We start from the raw sequence: 18,638 nt of genomic DNA, 5'->3' as shown, positions 1-18,638 counted from the left end.
CTATGGACATGTTGGAGCAACAGTGTCACCCTTCCCACCCATCGCCCAGCCCTTTCCCTTTCTGCAATACCCGTTGCCCAAGCCCTTGGGATGTGTCCTCTGAATTCACCCTGGAGAGCCTGAGATCGCTGTGTGGCCATGGGACAGGTGTGCCAGTGGGCCATGAGAGGGCCACCTTTTGCATACAATTTTCAACACCTTTGCAGAGCTTCTGTGACAAATTCCAGCCAAAAGGATCCATCCAAAAGTCCAGAAGTTTGGACTCTGTTCATCTTGAGACATAAGTTATGGTGGGGGGAAAAAAATATTAGCAGTCCTCTTTCTATTCAGAGTAAACAAAGCAGTTAAGAGGTGGCAGAGTTTTGTTGAAGATGACTTGGGTCCTCTTTGCACACCCTTTGGTACTTTAACCTGTTTAAAATGGGCTAAAGGAAAGGCTCCAAATGAAATTCTGCGATAAATTAATGCAATTAGTGTGTTTCATTTCAGCTACCTGCAAATCATTCAGGGAGCTGTCTTGAAGGAGACAAATTAATTACTAATAAGAATTTTATACCCTGCTATTTTCTCTGTTTACTGATGTTACTTTCCATCACGTTTCCAGAAATACTTAGTCTGGTATTTAACAAGTGAAGCTATTATTATCTTAAATTACATAAGGTTTTCTTCCCCCATGATTGTGATTGAGGAGGAAAAAAACCAAAAAGCCACAAAGCTTTAGCAGGATTTTAACAAACTCATCGCAATTTCATAGTCGATGTGGAAGAGTGGACCAAGCTGAGAAAAAAAAAATTGAGATCAGGGAAATGCTGAATGAGAGATATCTTTGAGTTGGCGAGATTTTATTTTTGGCTTTCCATAGTTTTACTATAAATTTTAGTATTTTTATGAAATATCTACTCTAGACGTATCAGTGAGCTTTGAAAGTATAGGTTGTTAATGGATTTGCAGCTGAATCCCAATTTTCTTTTTATTTGTTTTTTTGAGTAGCAGAAGTACTCCCTGTGCCTATATAATTAGTGGTTTAATGTTTGTTTTCCTTCAGTTGAGTCTGCCTTTTGAGATATTCTTTTAGTTCTTTCATCATTTCACAGAAATTAAAATTCTGCCCAGAATAACTCAAGCTATCCATAAGTTACAGGCAGAGGATTTTCAGCTCCCAAACAGATCTTTTCAAGCTTACTCTTAAAAACGCTCTTTAAAGTTACAAAGACTTCTACTGCCACTTCATAAGAACTTTGAGGTTTTTCTTGCTTTTTCTTTTCTTTTGGAAAGGATGTTGTTGACCATGAGAAAATGCTTAAATAAGTTTTTCATTTAATGGAAATATCCTGTACTTAGGTAATGTGTTTTAACAAATTCTAGGACTTCTGACAAAGTCATGCAACATTTTGACCTGCAGCCTTTGCTGCTTGCATTTGGTAATGAATGCTGTAAATAAACATTATGACATAACCTCTAAGCATTTGAGGAACAAACATGGTTTTCTCAGGAATGTCTCCCAGAGCCAACAGAAACTTGGAACATTAATTAAAATAAGAAATTCTTGTCAGACATTTCCTGACTCAGAAATTGTTTGATGAAGCAGCAGACATAGCCTAGGAGTGTACTCAGATGAGGTGGTCCCATTCCCCATATTAGACATTTTAGGTATTCCTTGAGGATTTCCTAGGGATACAAGATGTATTGCACTGATTGCCAAGACTGCTGAAGTCTTTAAGGCCCCACCAATAACTGAAAGGAAGAAACTGGATTTTGTTTTCTTTATTAAACCTTTAATAGGCCATGATATGTAGCCATAGCTATAAATTCTGCATTTCTCACAGAGTCAACAAGGGCAAATTTGAAATAACCAATTAAAATAATTAACTATAATATTTGCATTAGTACCTCTGCCTCAATAACATGTCACTGACCACACTTAGTATAGTTACTCTCATTAATAGTTCCATTCAAGGAAGATATTTATAGGTGCATTATTTTACCCAAGTACATGAGGATTTCACAAGGTATCTGATGGCTGGCATTGAGTAATACATTCAAAAGCATATCCCTCATAATCCATCTCAATTCTTGGTTTATTACCTTTGCAACTTCATAGCAGTTTTGTCAATAAGATATTGCTTCTAGCAGTTTGAGTTTATTCTTACATTAATATCCCAAATTTATCCTAAGGTTCTAAATTTCCTCTGGTCACTAAAATGTCCCACTGAGCCATTTAAGCTTCCTGGAAGTACATTTTTTATCAGTAGCCTGGGAAAAATATTTTTTGCCCTATATCCCTGAGTGTTTTGAGATTAAATTTATTAACGTCAAGTAGGTCAGTGATGAAAACCAAAACAAGAGAGAGAAATCTTGTTTGGGATTTAGGTGGAGGGGAAGGGAAGGAAGTAACAGTGTTGCAGAGCTCAACCCCATTGTCACAGCCACATCCCAGACAAAGCTGCTGATGCGTGGCCTCAGTGCAGAGAGGGACTGAAATCTCGTGGATTCAGGCAGACTGAAGACAGGATGTGGATGTTCACCAAAGGATAGCCAAAAGGAAATACAAATGTTAGCCAGGTTTTGCTCTGTGCTCTTTGCTCTTTTAATGGACAAAACTGCCTTTCCTGGCAATTTCAGTCCCTAACCAAGTGCAGCTGTTGGTGATTATTAACCCCATTAAAGAGCCAGTGGTTCTTTTTTTCCAAAGAAAAATCTTATCCAGGCAGCAATAAGCATAGACTGCCAAAATGGGCAAAAAACTATAAAAGTCTAGGTTCCCCTCAGGGCCCTGTCTGGACCATGATGAAGAGCTGAGTAGCCTCTTGCTGACAGCCCAACTCTGCCTGCAGAGAGATGTGTGGAGGAGCATCCCAGTGCACTCCCAGCCACCAACACTCAATGATGGAAATAATTTCACCAAGTTCATTAATTTAAAATTATTTTAAAGTAGCGTGATGCTGTCTCCCATCTGCCTGCCTGCAAGCATGCCGAGAAACAGCCAGGGTTGCCCTGTGGAACTAGGCAGCTGCTCCCTGCAAGGGCTGCAACTTCCTCCTGCAGATGGTTTGTTTATTTTCTTTGCAGAGGTCCCAGGGAGCATAACCAGGGGCTTCTGCCAAAGTTTGCAGACACCCACTGGAGAGTATAAAGTGTTTAAACTGATGGCCTTACATGTTCTGCTCGCCCTTGCTTGTTTTGCCTGGCTGGAGGGAGTGAGCAACACTTCTGACTCATGTTGCTGTTGCTGCAAAACTGTGCCCTGGAGCAGCTCATATCACAAATGCATGTGGCCTGGAAAAAGGTTGAAAGTTGTTTCATGACAAAGGGAATCCAGATCTGAGACACTTAGTATTTATTTTGAAAGATTTTATTATTTAGATGATTTTGAAGCTAGTGAAAAAAAAAATTAAAAGCTGAGTTGAGGTTACATATAGCAGATAAAAAAATAAATAATTGTGCAGGTTGTGAGTCACTGCATTTGTTTCTGGTTGTGTCATATTTTAAGAAGGAGCAGAAGGAGGAAATGCTAATATCCCCAAATAAGGCATATTTCTGTAATGAAGGGGCACACAGTGCTGTGTTCTGTAAAGGCCAAAGCATGGTAGGACCAATCACTTTCCTGTGGCTTTGAGACTCTGTTTAAAAAAGTGGTTTAAAAAGCTGCTGTGTCTTGCTCTGTTGTCACTTGCCAGTGCCAGCTGTATATTTTTGCATGCAATTCTTGGCTATTTCAGGTAACCGCCTGACTTTCACACGCATAGTATTGTATTCCTGACTTCCAAGAGAATCTCTTGGCATCTGGCAAAAGTCCCCTATGACTCAGTAAACACCCACTCAGTAAATAATTTGAAATTTAAAACACCCCACGCATCAATTCTGGATACAGAAAAAATGCCTTATTGCCTTTATTTTCCTAAAAAGTAAACAGTAAGAAGATTCTCTCAAAGTCTTCTGGTTGGTTTGCAGCTCAAATGTATAAACTGCCATAATGATAATTTTGGATATTACATCAGGAAGTGTTGTCTTGCAGGAGGCTTCTGGATTTGGGTTGATGGCCAGCAAGTTCCTACTTCCCCTGCTGTATCATCAACATTGTTTTTATTCTGGTAAACACTTTTGAATTTGCATTTAAAAGTTGTGAGGAAGACAAGGGGCATTAAGCATAATGCACCTTCTGGCAAGGAGGTAGAGGAATGCAAACTGCAGGGAGATGAGAGAGTATCTGGAGTCTGAATTGTTGGCAATTGAAAGTTGCTAAAATTAACCTGTTGTTTCTTATGAGCAGGATATTTATAGTTTCTTAGCTGCAGTGCTGTGACACAACAAGGTGCTAGCGAGAAACCTTGGTAGTTCTTCCCTCAGTACACCTTTCTCTTGTGGCTGCTGGTGGATGCCTGACCTTGTGCTTCAGTTTCCCTTTTGAGGGTGTACATGTGTGTGCCCATGCACACAGTGCAGCGCCTGTCATGTATCTGTGTGAGAGCATCTATAACGTGTGTTAGACAGCTGAATACATTAGAGTTTGGGGAGGAAATTAAATGCTACTTATCCTCTGCTCCTCCACAGCTGCTCCTGGGCAGTTGCAGCCTGTCACAAAGCATTAGGGCAAGCCTAATGTTTTTGGCTGGGCATCCATGCCACGCCAACAAGGCACGCTGGGCGCACACTGGGGTTCCCTCCACATGCCGTGATTTACTGCAGCACCCTGCACACTCTGCCTGAGGGGCTCCCACTGCAGCCTCACAGCCATCGGCTGTTGCAGAAGCCCCACACTGCCCGTTCCCTGGAAGTGTCCAAGGCCAGGCTGGACAGGGCTCTGAGCAACCTGGTCTAGTGGAAGGTGTCCCTGCCCATGTCAGGAGTGTTGAAATGAGATGACCTTTAAGATCCCTTCCAGCCCAAACCATTCTTTTATTCTGTGATTTCCTCTGCTTGCTCTAGGGCCAGGTACCAGGTAGGTGTAAATTGATGGAGCTATTTGAAATAAAAGGATGTACTCCACAGATCAGATCTCATTCTTTGCCCACCATTTGTGATGGCAAGGGACCCTAAACATACCCGTATATTTTCCTCTCTGAATAATTATTTGCTGGCAATTGTTCAAAAAGCAATAGATGGAATATACTTATTTCAGCCTCTCTGGGAGCAGTACTTTCAGTTCTCTCATTTCTTTGCCATCCCCAGAGCCTTCCTTGCTAACAACAATGTCATAGACATGCTGTATATAGGTCTGGAAGACAGTTTAAATTATTTTTCAGTATGTTCTGATAGTGAAAGAGCAAAATCATATATTTTTGTGACAAATACAGCTTTAAAAATTTCAGTAGTAGTTCTTTGTCCATAAGGGCAGTCACTTAACAACATGACTATGTATTCCCCTTAATACAGAGAATTTGATTTTAAACTAAATTTCTTTTTGCCTACCTGTGCAAATAAATTGAATGTGGTCAATTCCTATTTCATATAGAAAGTATGTCTTGATTAAAACAAAAGTCATTAAAATAATCTCTGAAATCACTCCATGTCGGTATAGTTGGAACCACGTTATTTAAGTATACTTTATTTCATGATATCTATTTATTAGTTTGCCTGGCAACCCATTTGTTTTCCGTTTGAATCCTGTTGCACATCACTGGGGTCTAAGTTTATTGCAGCCATCTATAGGCAGCCAGAAAACATTCCTAAGACACCTTGGAGGAGCTCCACAGCAGCTGGTAAGAAGCACTTCCAGGGAGTGATTTGGGGCTAGGTGGACTCCATTGCCATTTTCTCTCTGCTGACTGCAGAATAGCACAGGGTGATTAAGTACAGGCTCATCAGTTAAATGCCTGGTATTAGCTGAGCTGGAGCTCAGAAGTGATTAAGTGAGGTGCATTGAAAATATTTCTCCCTGTCCACCCCGTTTTCTCCTGGCTTTTGGAAACAGAGCAGATAATAGTGGAGGAGCGTAAATGAAGCAACTGAAAATACAGATTCGCATCGTGATTACCCTGCCTTGGAGGCTGATGTTGCCATAGCAGCGAGTTTATCACACAGGTGTGGTGGGTTTGGAGAAGGTCAGTGCAACAGGCACCTCCACTGAGTTTTCCATAGCTTGTAAATCCCCCTGTGGAGATGGAATCATGAAATGTGCCCTATGGGTGCGACCTTGAGAGAGTGGTCGCAGCCCTGGTGGGTCTCTTTTCACCTGTGTCTTCTTGTATCTTGAGTGTCAGTGTGGATCTTGAATAGGATTGAAACAAGACTGTGTCTTCCTGAGCCTTATTTCTTTGCACAGACCTGGTGTTATACTCTAATTAATCCCCCGAGTTCTTTTGGCATGTCCACATCAGACACAAATGACCCAATAATTGGCCCCATTTTCAAGAGCTCACCTTCAGAAGCACCACAGGAGACTTGGTACTTTCCTTTTCATGCTGTCAGGCCTTAATCTGCAACTTCATTGCTGGCTGGGGAAACTGCTAAATACTGGATTAGTCAGAAAAATCTTACTTCAGAGTTTAAATACAGAACACAAAAGGGATCCTCTAAGACAGAAAGGAAAAAAAAATGCCGCCTTCTTTCTGGAAACTTCTTCCAACACTAAAGATGAGTGAATTGAATCAGCCTTGGTGTAATTTGGGGAAGTGATGCCACAGAGGACATTGTGTCCAAGATCTTTATAGTTTGAAAATAGAAGTGTTTGTTCTATCCTTCATTTGGTGATTGACAGACTGTCACAATTAAGGAGTATTAGGCCATAATTTGCAAAACCTGTTTCTGCAACCTCTGCACCAGTGGATTTATGTGCTGATTTTATTATTAAATCACTTCATTAGAAGACTGCTTGTTCCTATAAGAATCTTTTTTTCCACTTCTGAATGAGCACAAATTTCTGCAGGATGGGTCTTTTCCCTTCTAGTTAGCATAATTATTGTAATGAGCTAGACTAAAAGAGATGGAGAATTCAAGGGACACATTGGAATGTATATTGATGATAAGATGTGAAACCTTACTATTTGCGTTGGAGCAAAACAGCAGAAAAGTGCTCAGGAGAACATGGCTCGTTTTATACGGCTCCAGTGCCAAAGTGCTCTGTAACAAGGAATTGGAGGCGTGAAAGCCAAGTTTCGATCTCTTCCCTGCTGCACCTATGGAAAGGGAAATTATTACCCTAGAGAGGAATTCTGCATATGATGGCACAGTTGTACTAACAATGCTGGCATTCATAATCATTTCCCCAAAAGGTCTGCTAATCTTTTTCCCTGCAAAAATGTACTCTCAGATGGGGTGGCTTTTTTCATAGAAATCCTGGTTTTGTTTGCCACACATGATCATACTTTGAGTGAACTCACTAGCACTTTGCTTTGGAAAGAAATACCTCCTGCCTAAAGTAATTTCAGCAATATGCAGTAAATCTAGAGCTGAGCTTCCTTCAATCTCTGGCTGAAGGATTTGTTTAGAAATAGTTCCAACACTAGTTTGGAATTCTTTCAAGAAGGGATGAGATTTAGTTGCCTCGGTCAGTTGTAACTTATTTGAAACAGTAATTGGAAAACCACATTTGATCTTGTTCTTCCCGCTCATTAAGACTTTTCTCCTTCCACTAAAGCCAATTCATCAGTGCCTTTTGCTTTCTGTCAGAGCTTCATAGGGCTCTTTAAGTAACCTTTGTCATAAATGGAGTTGGCTCTGGTGAACACTTGGAACTGATAGAGGGGAAAGGTGTTATGGGAATGTGCACCTGGAAGACATCCCTAATGCCATCCTGGCATGTGAGCCCAATGGGAATGAAATCAAGATTTTCTGCTCATTGCTGTAACTGAGATGTCCTTTCGGTTCTTGTGCTCTTCTCATTGTATGCTTTCTTCTTGTCTTCTGCCTCTTGTGCAGTCGTGTGGAGGAACTCACAGAACCAGGAGTTGCCACTAGAAAGGAAGGGCTCTGAGCTTTGCATGAGCTTTGTTTGGGCTGAATTTAACATAAATCATAATGGTCTGCATTTCCTGCAGTTGCACAAAAATTCTTCATAAGGTAGAAGCCAAGTGACTTTTCTGTAGCTATCTAATCACTTCATACCTGTGGAAGGAACTAAAAGTGCCCTACATAGCTCATACAACTTTAACATCAACTTCAGAGGTCTTTTTTCCAGTGGGTGACTCCCACAGCTGGTCTTTTTTCATTCAGCTCCCTATGACTGATGACTGCAGCACCAGAGATTATTTAGAGGTGTCTTCTCACAGAGTGGTCACCAGGTTCTGGATGGAGCCTTCTGCAGGGAGCCACTTGCTAGTTTGCAATTTATAATGTTGTTCAAGTGCACCAAATAGCTGCAAAGATTCTAGCTGTACTTCATCTGTGTCTCCCTCCTTCCCTGGAGAGAGAATATATACCATCTTGCAGTGATGCAGGGCACTTGGGGTCACCTTCCTTCACCCAGCAAGGTCTCAGCACAGCAAATCCTGCGCTGCGCCTGTCGCCTTTAAACACAAATGCTACCAGTGAGACATTTGACAGGGACATCTGAAGTCAATAAGCATAGAAAGAGGGATATCAATGCCAGTGTGGAGAGCTCATAGTGCAATTCACAGCATAAGCCTGGATTCATGCACACAGGGATATGATTTTATAGCCTGTTTAATGTTACACTGGCTTGTTTTTCTCTGCTGTCCACATAAGCCTGAGTCTGTACATGAGGTCCAAAAGCAAGGTCTTATGCCAGAGGGAAGAAGCTGTCACGTTGTCTCCTTATGTTGGAGTATAAGTTGCTCTGGACTGTGCTGTGTAACCAGACCTAACTTTATGGTACTGGTTCTGCTGGTAGGTGTTTAGGCTCTTCTGGCTTCCATAGGAAGAAATGCTGCTGATCCACAGCTGAAGGCTGGGATCTTATTATGATGACAAATTAACTGAAGCAAATGAGGAGAAGGAGTGAGGGAACATCCAATTAGAGCAAGTAGGTGTTTGAGGCCGTGAAGAACTGGCAACAATATATTCTGTAGACTTCCCTTAAATCTGAGGAACCTGGAAACACTTAATGTCAAGTCAGAGAACAGCACAGAAGTCTTCCCAGGAGGGTAAGAAAAAAACAGGTCACTTGCAGTTGCTGTGGGTTTTTTCCTAACTTCTGATGTATTGAGCTGTGTAATAACTTTCACATATCTGGAAGCAATGCAGAGCCCAGCAATCAATAATACAAGCAACGATAATCAGGTGTTTCAGCCATCTGACATGAGCAGTCTCCAAAGATAATTCTCTCCCACAGGACATTGCTGAACATAACTTCAGTTTATTCCTAGCAAAAAAGTAAACGCTTACCTGCTGTGCAGACAAACCTTGCCAACAGTTTTCCTTCTGAAAACTGGAAAGGGATGGAGGTGCAGGAAAAACCATGGGGAAACACCTGCTGGTGCTGCTGGTGGCCAGCAGGCAGCTGGAGCAGTCTGTGTTCTCCATCAATAGTGTCCTTAAAATCCTTAGAAAGACGTCAATAAACAGCAAATTTGTCCCTATGTTCAGAAATTTCAGAACAGAGGAAGCACAGAAGAGTTTGAGGGTGGATTTATTGTTTGTGACAGGCAAAGCATCCTGGCACTAAGGGACACAGTGAATATATGTCATCATCACCTTGGTTCTTTACTAAATTAAGCTGCAGTGAGCCCAGACAGGTCTGATAAAGCTGCCCATTAATGGCAGAGAGCACTGCAAATTACCCCTCCAATGTGTCAGCAGCTCAGATTGGTGTGACCCACCCCACTTCCAGGTATTTGTCATAGAACTATAGAAAGGTTTGAGTTGGGAGGGACCTTAAAAATCATTAATTCCAATCCCCCTGCCATGGGCACGGGTACCTTCCACTACACCAGGTTGCTCAAAGATGGCCTTGAACACTGCCAGAGTTGGGGCAGCCACAGTTTCACTGAGCAACCTGTGCCAGGGCCTCACCACCCTCACAGGGATGAATTTCTTCCTAACATCTCATCTGAACCTACCATCTCTCACTTTAAAGCCTTTACCATAGCAGTTATACATGTCTGAGTAGGCTGGCTTTTATTTTTCTTACTCTGATAACTGAATCTCCCTGCTACCAGCCATACACTTAAAAAAAAAAGTAACCTTCAGCTGTTAAAATAAAACCAAACTGGGCTTTAGCCACGTATATGGCCACATTGCTAACCAAAGCAGAGAGGAGCCTTGGTGATCAGACAGCATCAATGCTGGGCTGTTGCCCTAACACTAATACCATAATTCATAATTGTTTGTAAAAATTAATTGCTTCTCAGGATACTGAAAAACCAAATTCCCTTCTCAGCATCATCAAAATGACATTTATGTTATTCAGGATTTTTGTCCTCTTTCAACACAGAGCAGTCAGCAATAGCACATAAATTTTTATGGCTGTCCAGTACAAGGTGTTGTGTAAAAGGATAGAGGGCATAGATGATATAATTGACATGAAAGTTTTTGCCATGTCCTGCCAAAAAGCAGAATAATTCAAAGCGGGTGGTAATGAAAAGTTCCTGACTCTGTGCCTCCTGTTTGGAGCTTTCCTCCTGAGAGCTCCCACAAAGCTGACTTGTGCTTGCACAATAAAGTAATTCACTCTGGTGAGGAGTCTATTAATAAAAATGAGAGAAACAATGATTGTCATATGGCAGAGTATCAAATAATCAATACTGGGTTTTTTTATACTTTTTCACAAGCAGTAGAGTGGCAGATAGGGATATATATATACCAATCACAGACACAATGTTTAATAAAACATTTTGGTCTTTGTCACTCCAGGCAGTTTTCTGCTACATTTTATAGGTCACAGTCCATGAAATTTCATAGGAACTTTCATATATATTCTCTGTAGAAGAATATGACATTTATTTGTTATTAAGTCTTATAATTTAGGGAGGATGAAGATACTTTATCCAAAACAACTTGTGAAATAGTCTTTCATACAGTGATTTCTCTCAAATGTATTTGGATTTTGGGACCTCTATATAATTCTACAAGCTTCTTATTTTTTTAATGGGAAATAATAGATGAATATGATTTTATAATAATTGTACAATCAGAGGCCATGATACTCGTTAAACTCAGGTTACAACCTTTGCTTGTTTTTTCACCCTCTGACCCAGACTGTCACTACAAAAAGCTGTCAGCTTTAATCATGAGAAACATGAGCAGCAGAGACTTAGTCATGGTAAGTCAGTGCTAAGCTTTGCATCTGCTCCCAAATCCCAGGGAGGTCATGAGAAGATGTCTGGTGGGTGCAGCTTTTATTAATTTTTCCAGCCACAGGAGGAGGGAAAGGTGGGTGGGGACTGGAGGTTGAGAAGGATCAAAGATTGAGAAGAAAACATGGGGAAGCAGCTCTTTTTCTCCAGCCCAGTGAGTTTGTAAGACAATGCACCAGCTTTAATTAATCAAATGTGTTCTTGATGTTTTGATTGTAGGAAATTGTCCCATAGGCCTGATACCTCTTTTGGGGCATACAGGACCTGCTGGTTGTGAGCTGAATGCCCCATATGTGTGTTTTTCATATGTAATCATACATATCATTACAATAGAACACAGTGGTGAGCCATCAAAAATTCAGGTTTGGCACAGCTTGGTGGTGACTTGACAAGTCCCTTTTTATCTATAGGTCCACATTACTGGTAAAATATCACTCCACTTCAGCTCAGGAGCAAGCCCTGGAAGTGGTCAGCCTTGCATATTCCAGAGATGGTCATTCTTGCAGCTGTATGGGGCACGTATCAGCTCACCTGACCTCCAGCTTTTCTTAATAAAACTGAAGAAGACAGTTATGTGAAAGCCCTCAGGGCTTGTAACCTTACTGAAATATCTATCTTGGGGAAAAAAACCTGCAGGGTTTTTTTTACAGCCCAAAACGTATGAGGATCTGCAAAGAGCTGTAATAATTCCTGCTCAATCAAATCCCAAAGCGTACCTCTATCAAAATTTAATCTGGGTTTTTTGGTGCATAATCACATTTCACTCATTTTCCTTCATCCATTTGCTTGAAATAAATGAACTCCTTCTGTGCTCCCACCAAGCTAGAATTCATGTCAATATTTTTCACCCAGGCCAAGGAATGTAGCCAGTGGCATTTTATGAGCCATCTCTCATTCCCTCCCTCAAGGATCAGTAGCATTTTCAGCATGTGTCTCTCAAGTTTGCTTGCAGCTTTCACTTCAAAATGAGATGGCAGTGGTCACTTTTTCACCCAGCATCACCTTTGCTCATAAGGCACCACACTCTGCCAAGAACAATTTTAACTTGGCAAGGACCTACCTGGGAATGGTTCTTCTTGGAATGGGAGAACCTCTGGCCAGTGACCAGTGTCGCTGCTGAGCTGTGCCATGTCTTTGATTTTTATTACTTCAAAATCATGCCTTTTGGCACTAGTTCATGGAAGTCTCTCTGGGTTAGCCATTCTGGTGCTGGAGGTGCAGTCAAAATGGGAGAAGTGGACAGATGTGGTTTATTTTTTTGCAAATGGATTAGAAAGTGGGCAAGATGTATATCCAAATGCATGCAGTTTTCCTGGATTTTCCAGGTTCCTCTTGATCTTCTTAGGGCTTCTACCCAACTGCATTCCTCTTTCCTATAAAATCCCTGAAACAGCCACTAGTTAGGCACTGAGGTGCTAGAGTTATTCTCCAATCCTAGTGATTCAGCCAATTTTATGCTAAAAGGTATTCTTCAGACCATCTCTTTCTCAGAAAAAAACACTAATTTACCTCAATCCTTGCCAATTTTGATAATCACTCTGAATCTTACAAACAATACCTTGCATTAAATGTGGTTTTGATTATAGATGTACCTGTGCAATTCCCTACCTACACCATGTTTCTTATGCACACACCTTTCTAAGCAATTATAGCCTAAATGAAGCTAAATCCCTCATCTTAGTAAAAGAACTTTCATGTGTCAAAGGTGAAATATGTTTTGGTACAGTTCTGCTTTGTGGCAGTGTTTCCATATCTGATCATGTTAAAAAAATAAGAAAAACTTGTATAAAAATATTTCTTTTCCTGTTGTGATTTGTCAGATCTTTCATTACATTTTGCACACACATAACTAAACAGTTTCTAAAGAGAAAGGACTATTTGTAGTCATTTGTTGGAGGCCAAGATTTTTGTTATGGAGGTACAAGGAGGGGTGGAACTGGGGAGCTTGGGAGGGCTGGGAAAGGGGTGAGGACTGAGAGCTACAACTATGGAACTCAGAGTCAGCCGAAGTGAATGTTACACCCATGACTTAATGCCGAGCCAATGGTCTTTGCAGTGGTTGGTGGAAGGGCATAAGAATGACTCATAAGACCCAAATATTTGGATGTAGATGTTTGGATTGCTGGGCTGTGCTTGGGATGTGCAAGGAGCAGAGAAAGTGCTCCAATCCTGAGCTGATCATTGAGGGAGAGAAAATTCAGAAGTTAGCTCAGGACTTGAGAGCAGCCTGTTGGAAATAGACTCCTGTTTATCATTACTTCTCTCAGAGCAAATATTTGCATAAGTGTATATTGCAATAAAGCTGTGCAGCACCTTAATGGTATTGAAAGCACAGAAAATACTGTGACATTTGAAACTAATCAACATGTTTCCGTGTCTTTTTGTTGTAAGGGCTGATAGCCCTAAAGAAATCCCACAAAAGAGTCCATGTTTTGCAGAGATTTCCCCAAATAACAAGGGTGAAGTTCCCTAGCACATCTGATTGCCATACTGCTACATAGCCAAATCTTATTTTCTCGATTCAGTGGAATTAATCACACATTCTCTATATGGAGTTTGGCAGAATTAATCACAGTCTTTATATGATTTGCTATGAATGAGGAGGTACATTACTACACAGGCAGACGGTGAATATTACAGTGAATAGTTTCCTGTTAACACAGAACATTGCTGCGTCTCTGTGAGTAGAGAATGATTTAGCTTAAAGGAACATCTTTCATCTGTGTAAATGGTTTACTGGGGGGCATTGCAGATTGTTCTGAATAGACTTTCTTTTTCATAGAAACTGAGCGACAAGGATAGCACAAGTAATTGCATTCTCTAGTGCCTCCCAGTGCTATACATGTTATCTTCCATGGAAAAAAATTAGCTATTGGCAGCCTGGTGAATTTAGTAATTGTAACTAATGGGGTTATTTCTTTTTGTCTGTCTTTTAGGATGGAATGGGGAACCTGAGAATCACCGAAAAGGGTCTGAAGCTTGAGGGAGATTCAGAATTCTTGAAACCTCTTTACGCCAAAGAAATCCGGTCAAGACCAGTAAGTTTTTGGGAAATGCATAAGCATGTTTCTGTAGCCCTAACAGAAAGAAACCATGAAGTGGCAGGGTGATGTGGTTATTAGATAAATTATTTTGGCCATTGGCTGCTCTATACAAATGCAATTTGGGGAGTAAGGCAGTGGTGGGTACCTTTGAGGACTTTGTTCAGGTACAGTATCCCCTGGGTAGTTGCAAAGTTCATATACTTGGGTTTGGTTTGTGTGAGTCACAGTTAAAACACTTCCAGGACTTCGGAGGTTTCGCTGTCTTTGCCTTTCTTTGAGATCTATCATAAAAAACCTTCAACCGAATGACCTAATATTTCTGCTAGGTAAGAAAGGAGGGATTAGAGGCAGAGAGTTGGCAGATAATTCTGAAATCCACCTCTCTTTTAACTAGTTACACCTTTTCTGCAGAAAGCATAGGTGATGCCTTGACCCAAGGGCCTGAACTGTTGTGTCTTGGCACAATGGAACCCATATTATGTGCTCATGTTGGTTTAATTATGTGCAGTTAAAATTCAACACTGCTAGGAGTGACTGCTTGACAAAAGTGGCAAGAATGTTAACAACTGAAAATGAGAAAGAACCCAAGTATGATTGAAATAGCATTTTCATAGCAGCACTTCATTGACTGTTGGTGACTTTTGCTCTTTCTAATGCAATCCTGTTTGCCCTGAGCAGCTTTGAAATAACTGAAATGACTACAGAAATTTTCCAGGATCCTTGTCAGAAGATACCATCTGTCTTGTTTCCTGATCTAAAGTGTTAATTTGAGTCAGATACCAACCTTCCATTTTGATAACAATGGCAGATAGCTAATTAAATAAACTTAACATCCTTTCATCTTAGCATTTCAGTGCTCTTGTAGGAATTGGAACTTGTAGCAGAATGAACACAACAGCCAATACAATATCCGATTTAATTATTGAAGGTTGTAACCTCTGGAAGATGGCTAGGAATTGATTGGAACAAGCATAATCATTTAGGAAGAAAACTTAATAAGAAAACCTTCATATCTATAAATGTTTTCATCCTTGAATTAAAACTGAACCACAAAACCTTACATGTCATACGCTATTTAACATAAAATGTGTGGGAACCAGGTGCAGCACTTGGCTTGATAAATAGACTGACAAATCCTTACTTACATTTCTTTTTCTCTAGTTACATTGATGGAAATAATATTGGATTACTAAGAGAACTGAGCACTACTTCTTGCTATTGGGGAGTTTACTGTTTTCATATCGTCATATTGATCTACATTTTCAATACTTCAGGCAGTACAAAAGGTGTCCCCTTCCTAAGGTTGTGAAAATAATTTCCACACAACTGACAGATTACTGAATGCAAGGAACAAGCCTGCATATGTTCCTTCATTTATCCCCTATGCTGGATTACTTTTACTGTTAGTGGAGCAGGATCTAGCTGCCAGCCAGAAGGTCTGTCTACAGTCTGGTGAGCTGAAGCATCCCTGCAGGCTTCAGGAGATGAGTCCTGGGAACTGTGTTAACTATATAGTTACACAAACCATGCGTATATTTTGTCTGACTTTTCACTAGAATAAACTGGAATAGCCTGTGCCAACTTTGAGGCTGCTCATAACTCAGGAATTACTGCTGGGCTTGGGGCAGCAAGAGTGAGCCTATTGTTTCAGACAACTCCTGATTTCTTGTCCTTGTATGGGAATTTGACCTCTTGAAAGCAAGTTAAAAGGTTGTGGTCAATCAAAGGATTATAGACTATTTTAAAATATTCCTAAATAATCAACACTACATCTTTTTAAAGAACAGTAGTATGACCCAGGGTTGTCTTGGAGGGAAGTGTGCTAGCAGTTCCTGAACCTGATGAATGTTGTTAAAATAATGTGCTAAACTCAGCACTCAGTAACAGCTGAACATCCATATTAATCCCATAGTCATCTTCTCTGGGTGTTCAGAAGTGCATAATGCAGCTTTAAATATGTGAAGCATAACAGAAACAATATGATAAATAACAGTAAAGAGCATCCCAGAAATAATCTTACAGAGACAATTTTTCATATGTTTAATTAAACAACCTAAGAGTTGTGTACAGTAATAAATAATGGTTTCATATAGTCTCCAAAAACTTTCAGAGTCTGGTTATTTATAGAGGAGTTTAATTTTATTTAAAAAAAAAAACACACAGCAAATTTAACTTCAGTATTCTTCTGTGTAGGGGACGAATGGCTGTTGGTGCTGCCTGGGAAGGGCAGGGGAAGAATCCCTTTTTGTATTAGGGGCTGCAGTTCCATCATCTCAGTGAAGTGGGTTTTCCCACTCATGTCCCTCTGTGATGCTGCTCCCCACACTGCCCTGCTGTGGGCAGAGCTGAGCAATCCCTGCTGAAATATCTCCAAAACATGAATTGTGATTATTCTTGAAAGTCTGGATTTGTCACTGGTGCCTCTTCTCTGCCACATCTCTTAAGTCCCAGGAAGGTGGTAATTACAATTATACACAGACTTGCTTTTCTAGGATCCGTGCCTTCTGCTGTAACAATTGTTTTGGATTTCCACTTAAAAGTGGATTTCTTTTCAAATTAATTTGGCTGGAAGGGAAGATCAAGGTTTAGAGTGGAGGAAAAGCCCTAATATGTCATTCCATGAGACTGGCTGTAGAAAAACCTCTGCAATCAATGACAATCCAACAAAGGCATCTTTTTGAAAGTCCCTTCAAAAATGCCAGCAGAAGGATTGGACTGTTGTGGTTCAGTCCCAGGCTGGAGAAGTGGCCATTAAAATCCCTGATATGAACTGGCTTCTTCAAGCTGCTGCCAGCTGGTTTCTTTCTGCATCACAGCTGACACCCCCAGACTTGCTTTCCTTTTCCCTCACCCATTTAAGAGTGACCCTCTGTCTTTATACAGAGATGAGGATCTCTGGTCCTGCTGTTTCCCAATCCTAGTCCTTGCTCAGTAATACTGGTTTATAGTATGGATTGGGAGTCTGTTTTCAAGTATCAGAGCTTGCAAATAAATGTAGCTTTGTTATTGCATGAGGCTAAAGTTTATCCAGAGGTTAATGAAAAATAACTGGTGGTAGTGGTGTTTGCACTCCTGTAGTCTTGTTTTAAAAAGAGATGAGATAGATGAGTTCCCTTTTCTAGGAGTGTTCAGAGAATCTTAAACTCCCAGCAGAACATATTGCACACCAAACAGTATTTTCCATGCCACTTGCATGGAACATGAGCATCTTGCTGCCTTTAATTAAGAAGTTAACTGGACCATGAAGTGTTGCTTGTGTAAATAAAAGTGATTTGTACTTAGTCAAGAAGGTGCATTAGGAATTCTCATATTTCTTTTCTTGCAGATAAATTACGGAGATTATTAAAAATTGGAAGGGTCGTCTATAAACCCATCTGTAGCTCAGCTGTACTGTCACTCTCAAAATGTAGCTGTCTTTCTAACTGTTGCAATTTATTGTGGACTATCATGTGAACCATCTGCTTGCTTATAAATCAGACCAACTTTGACTGAAAGTTGCACGCAGCAGCACAAATTGTTAATTTTATGTGCTGGAAAGCAATAGTAACAGTTTAGGGGGCTTCAGTCTTCATTGCCTTAATTGGAATAGAAATTTAAAACTGGAAATTTTCCTGCCTGTGTTGAGAGGAGCTGCTAAGAAGCAGGTTGCTAGAAATTTAGAGTGAGCCCAGATTCAGCTTCCTTAGTGCAGCTGGGGTGTTTTGAAGCTTGCCACGTCCAGGTCTGTAAGTAACTCAAAAGGAGCAAGACAGAGAACAAGCTATGTGCATTTTCCATTCTGATAACAACAGAAATAAAATCCCGTGCTGTGATAACACAGGAAAATCCAGTGAATTACTTCTCTCAGGAGCTATGTGACAACCAATGAGATGATAATCTCAGCTTTAGGAAGCAGAGAAAGACATTGCCATGATAGGATTAGGAGGGGTTTGCCCTTTCAATGTTCATTTCAAGTACATAGATAGAAAAAATGAACCTTGGTTTGCAAATGTTTACACCTGGACTTAATTTTTTCTTATCCTGAATCCTTATAAAGACAAGAATATGGATTTGCCTGATAACTTTGACTTTGCTTCAGTATAAAGCACTTGACTGAGGTCCTGCCCACTGAGGTCTCTTGCAGACTCTCCTGTTAATGGGTCTGGGAACACAGAACTAAACATGGGCACCAACCTTGCCTGTTGGGTCTCTTCTACCTGGAGGAGTTTTAAGGTCTGTTGTTGCACAGGTGTAAGAGGTGGCAAAAATCATTGGACAGATTTTGAGGAGATTTTCAAGTGTCTTTTAGAAGGTATCTTTTATTGTATTTAGATGGTCTCATGTTGAAGGTCTGCTTTCCATTATTTTTAATCAACTGGGAAAAGAAAAAGAGCTTAAAAGAAAAATCCTGTACATCAGAGGA

General features: G+C 40.6%; 1 protein-coding gene across 5 annotated transcripts in view; it reads left to right on the top strand.

Moving 5' to 3' along the window:
• SGCD (sarcoglycan delta) overlaps nt 1-18,638 on the top strand; it is a 218,125-nt gene that overhangs the window by 113,614 nt on the left and 85,873 nt on the right. For all 5 annotated transcript variants that reach the window (XM_071570080.1, XM_071570078.1, XM_071570079.1 and 2 more), the window contains exon 3: nt 14,129-14,230. In XM_071570080.1, coding sequence (XP_071426181.1) covers nt 14,129-14,230 — 102 coding nt within the window. The remainder of the gene's footprint in view (nt 1-14,128; nt 14,231-18,638) is intronic.

Source organism: Pithys albifrons, chromosome 15, assembly GCF_047495875.1.
Source record: "Pithys albifrons albifrons isolate INPA30051 chromosome 15, PitAlb_v1, whole genome shotgun sequence".
In the NCBI taxonomy this organism is placed as follows: domain Eukaryota; kingdom Metazoa; phylum Chordata; class Aves; order Passeriformes; family Thamnophilidae; genus Pithys; species Pithys albifrons.
Note: the sequence above shows the minus strand (reverse complement) of the source record. Positions and strands in the feature narration are given on the sequence as shown.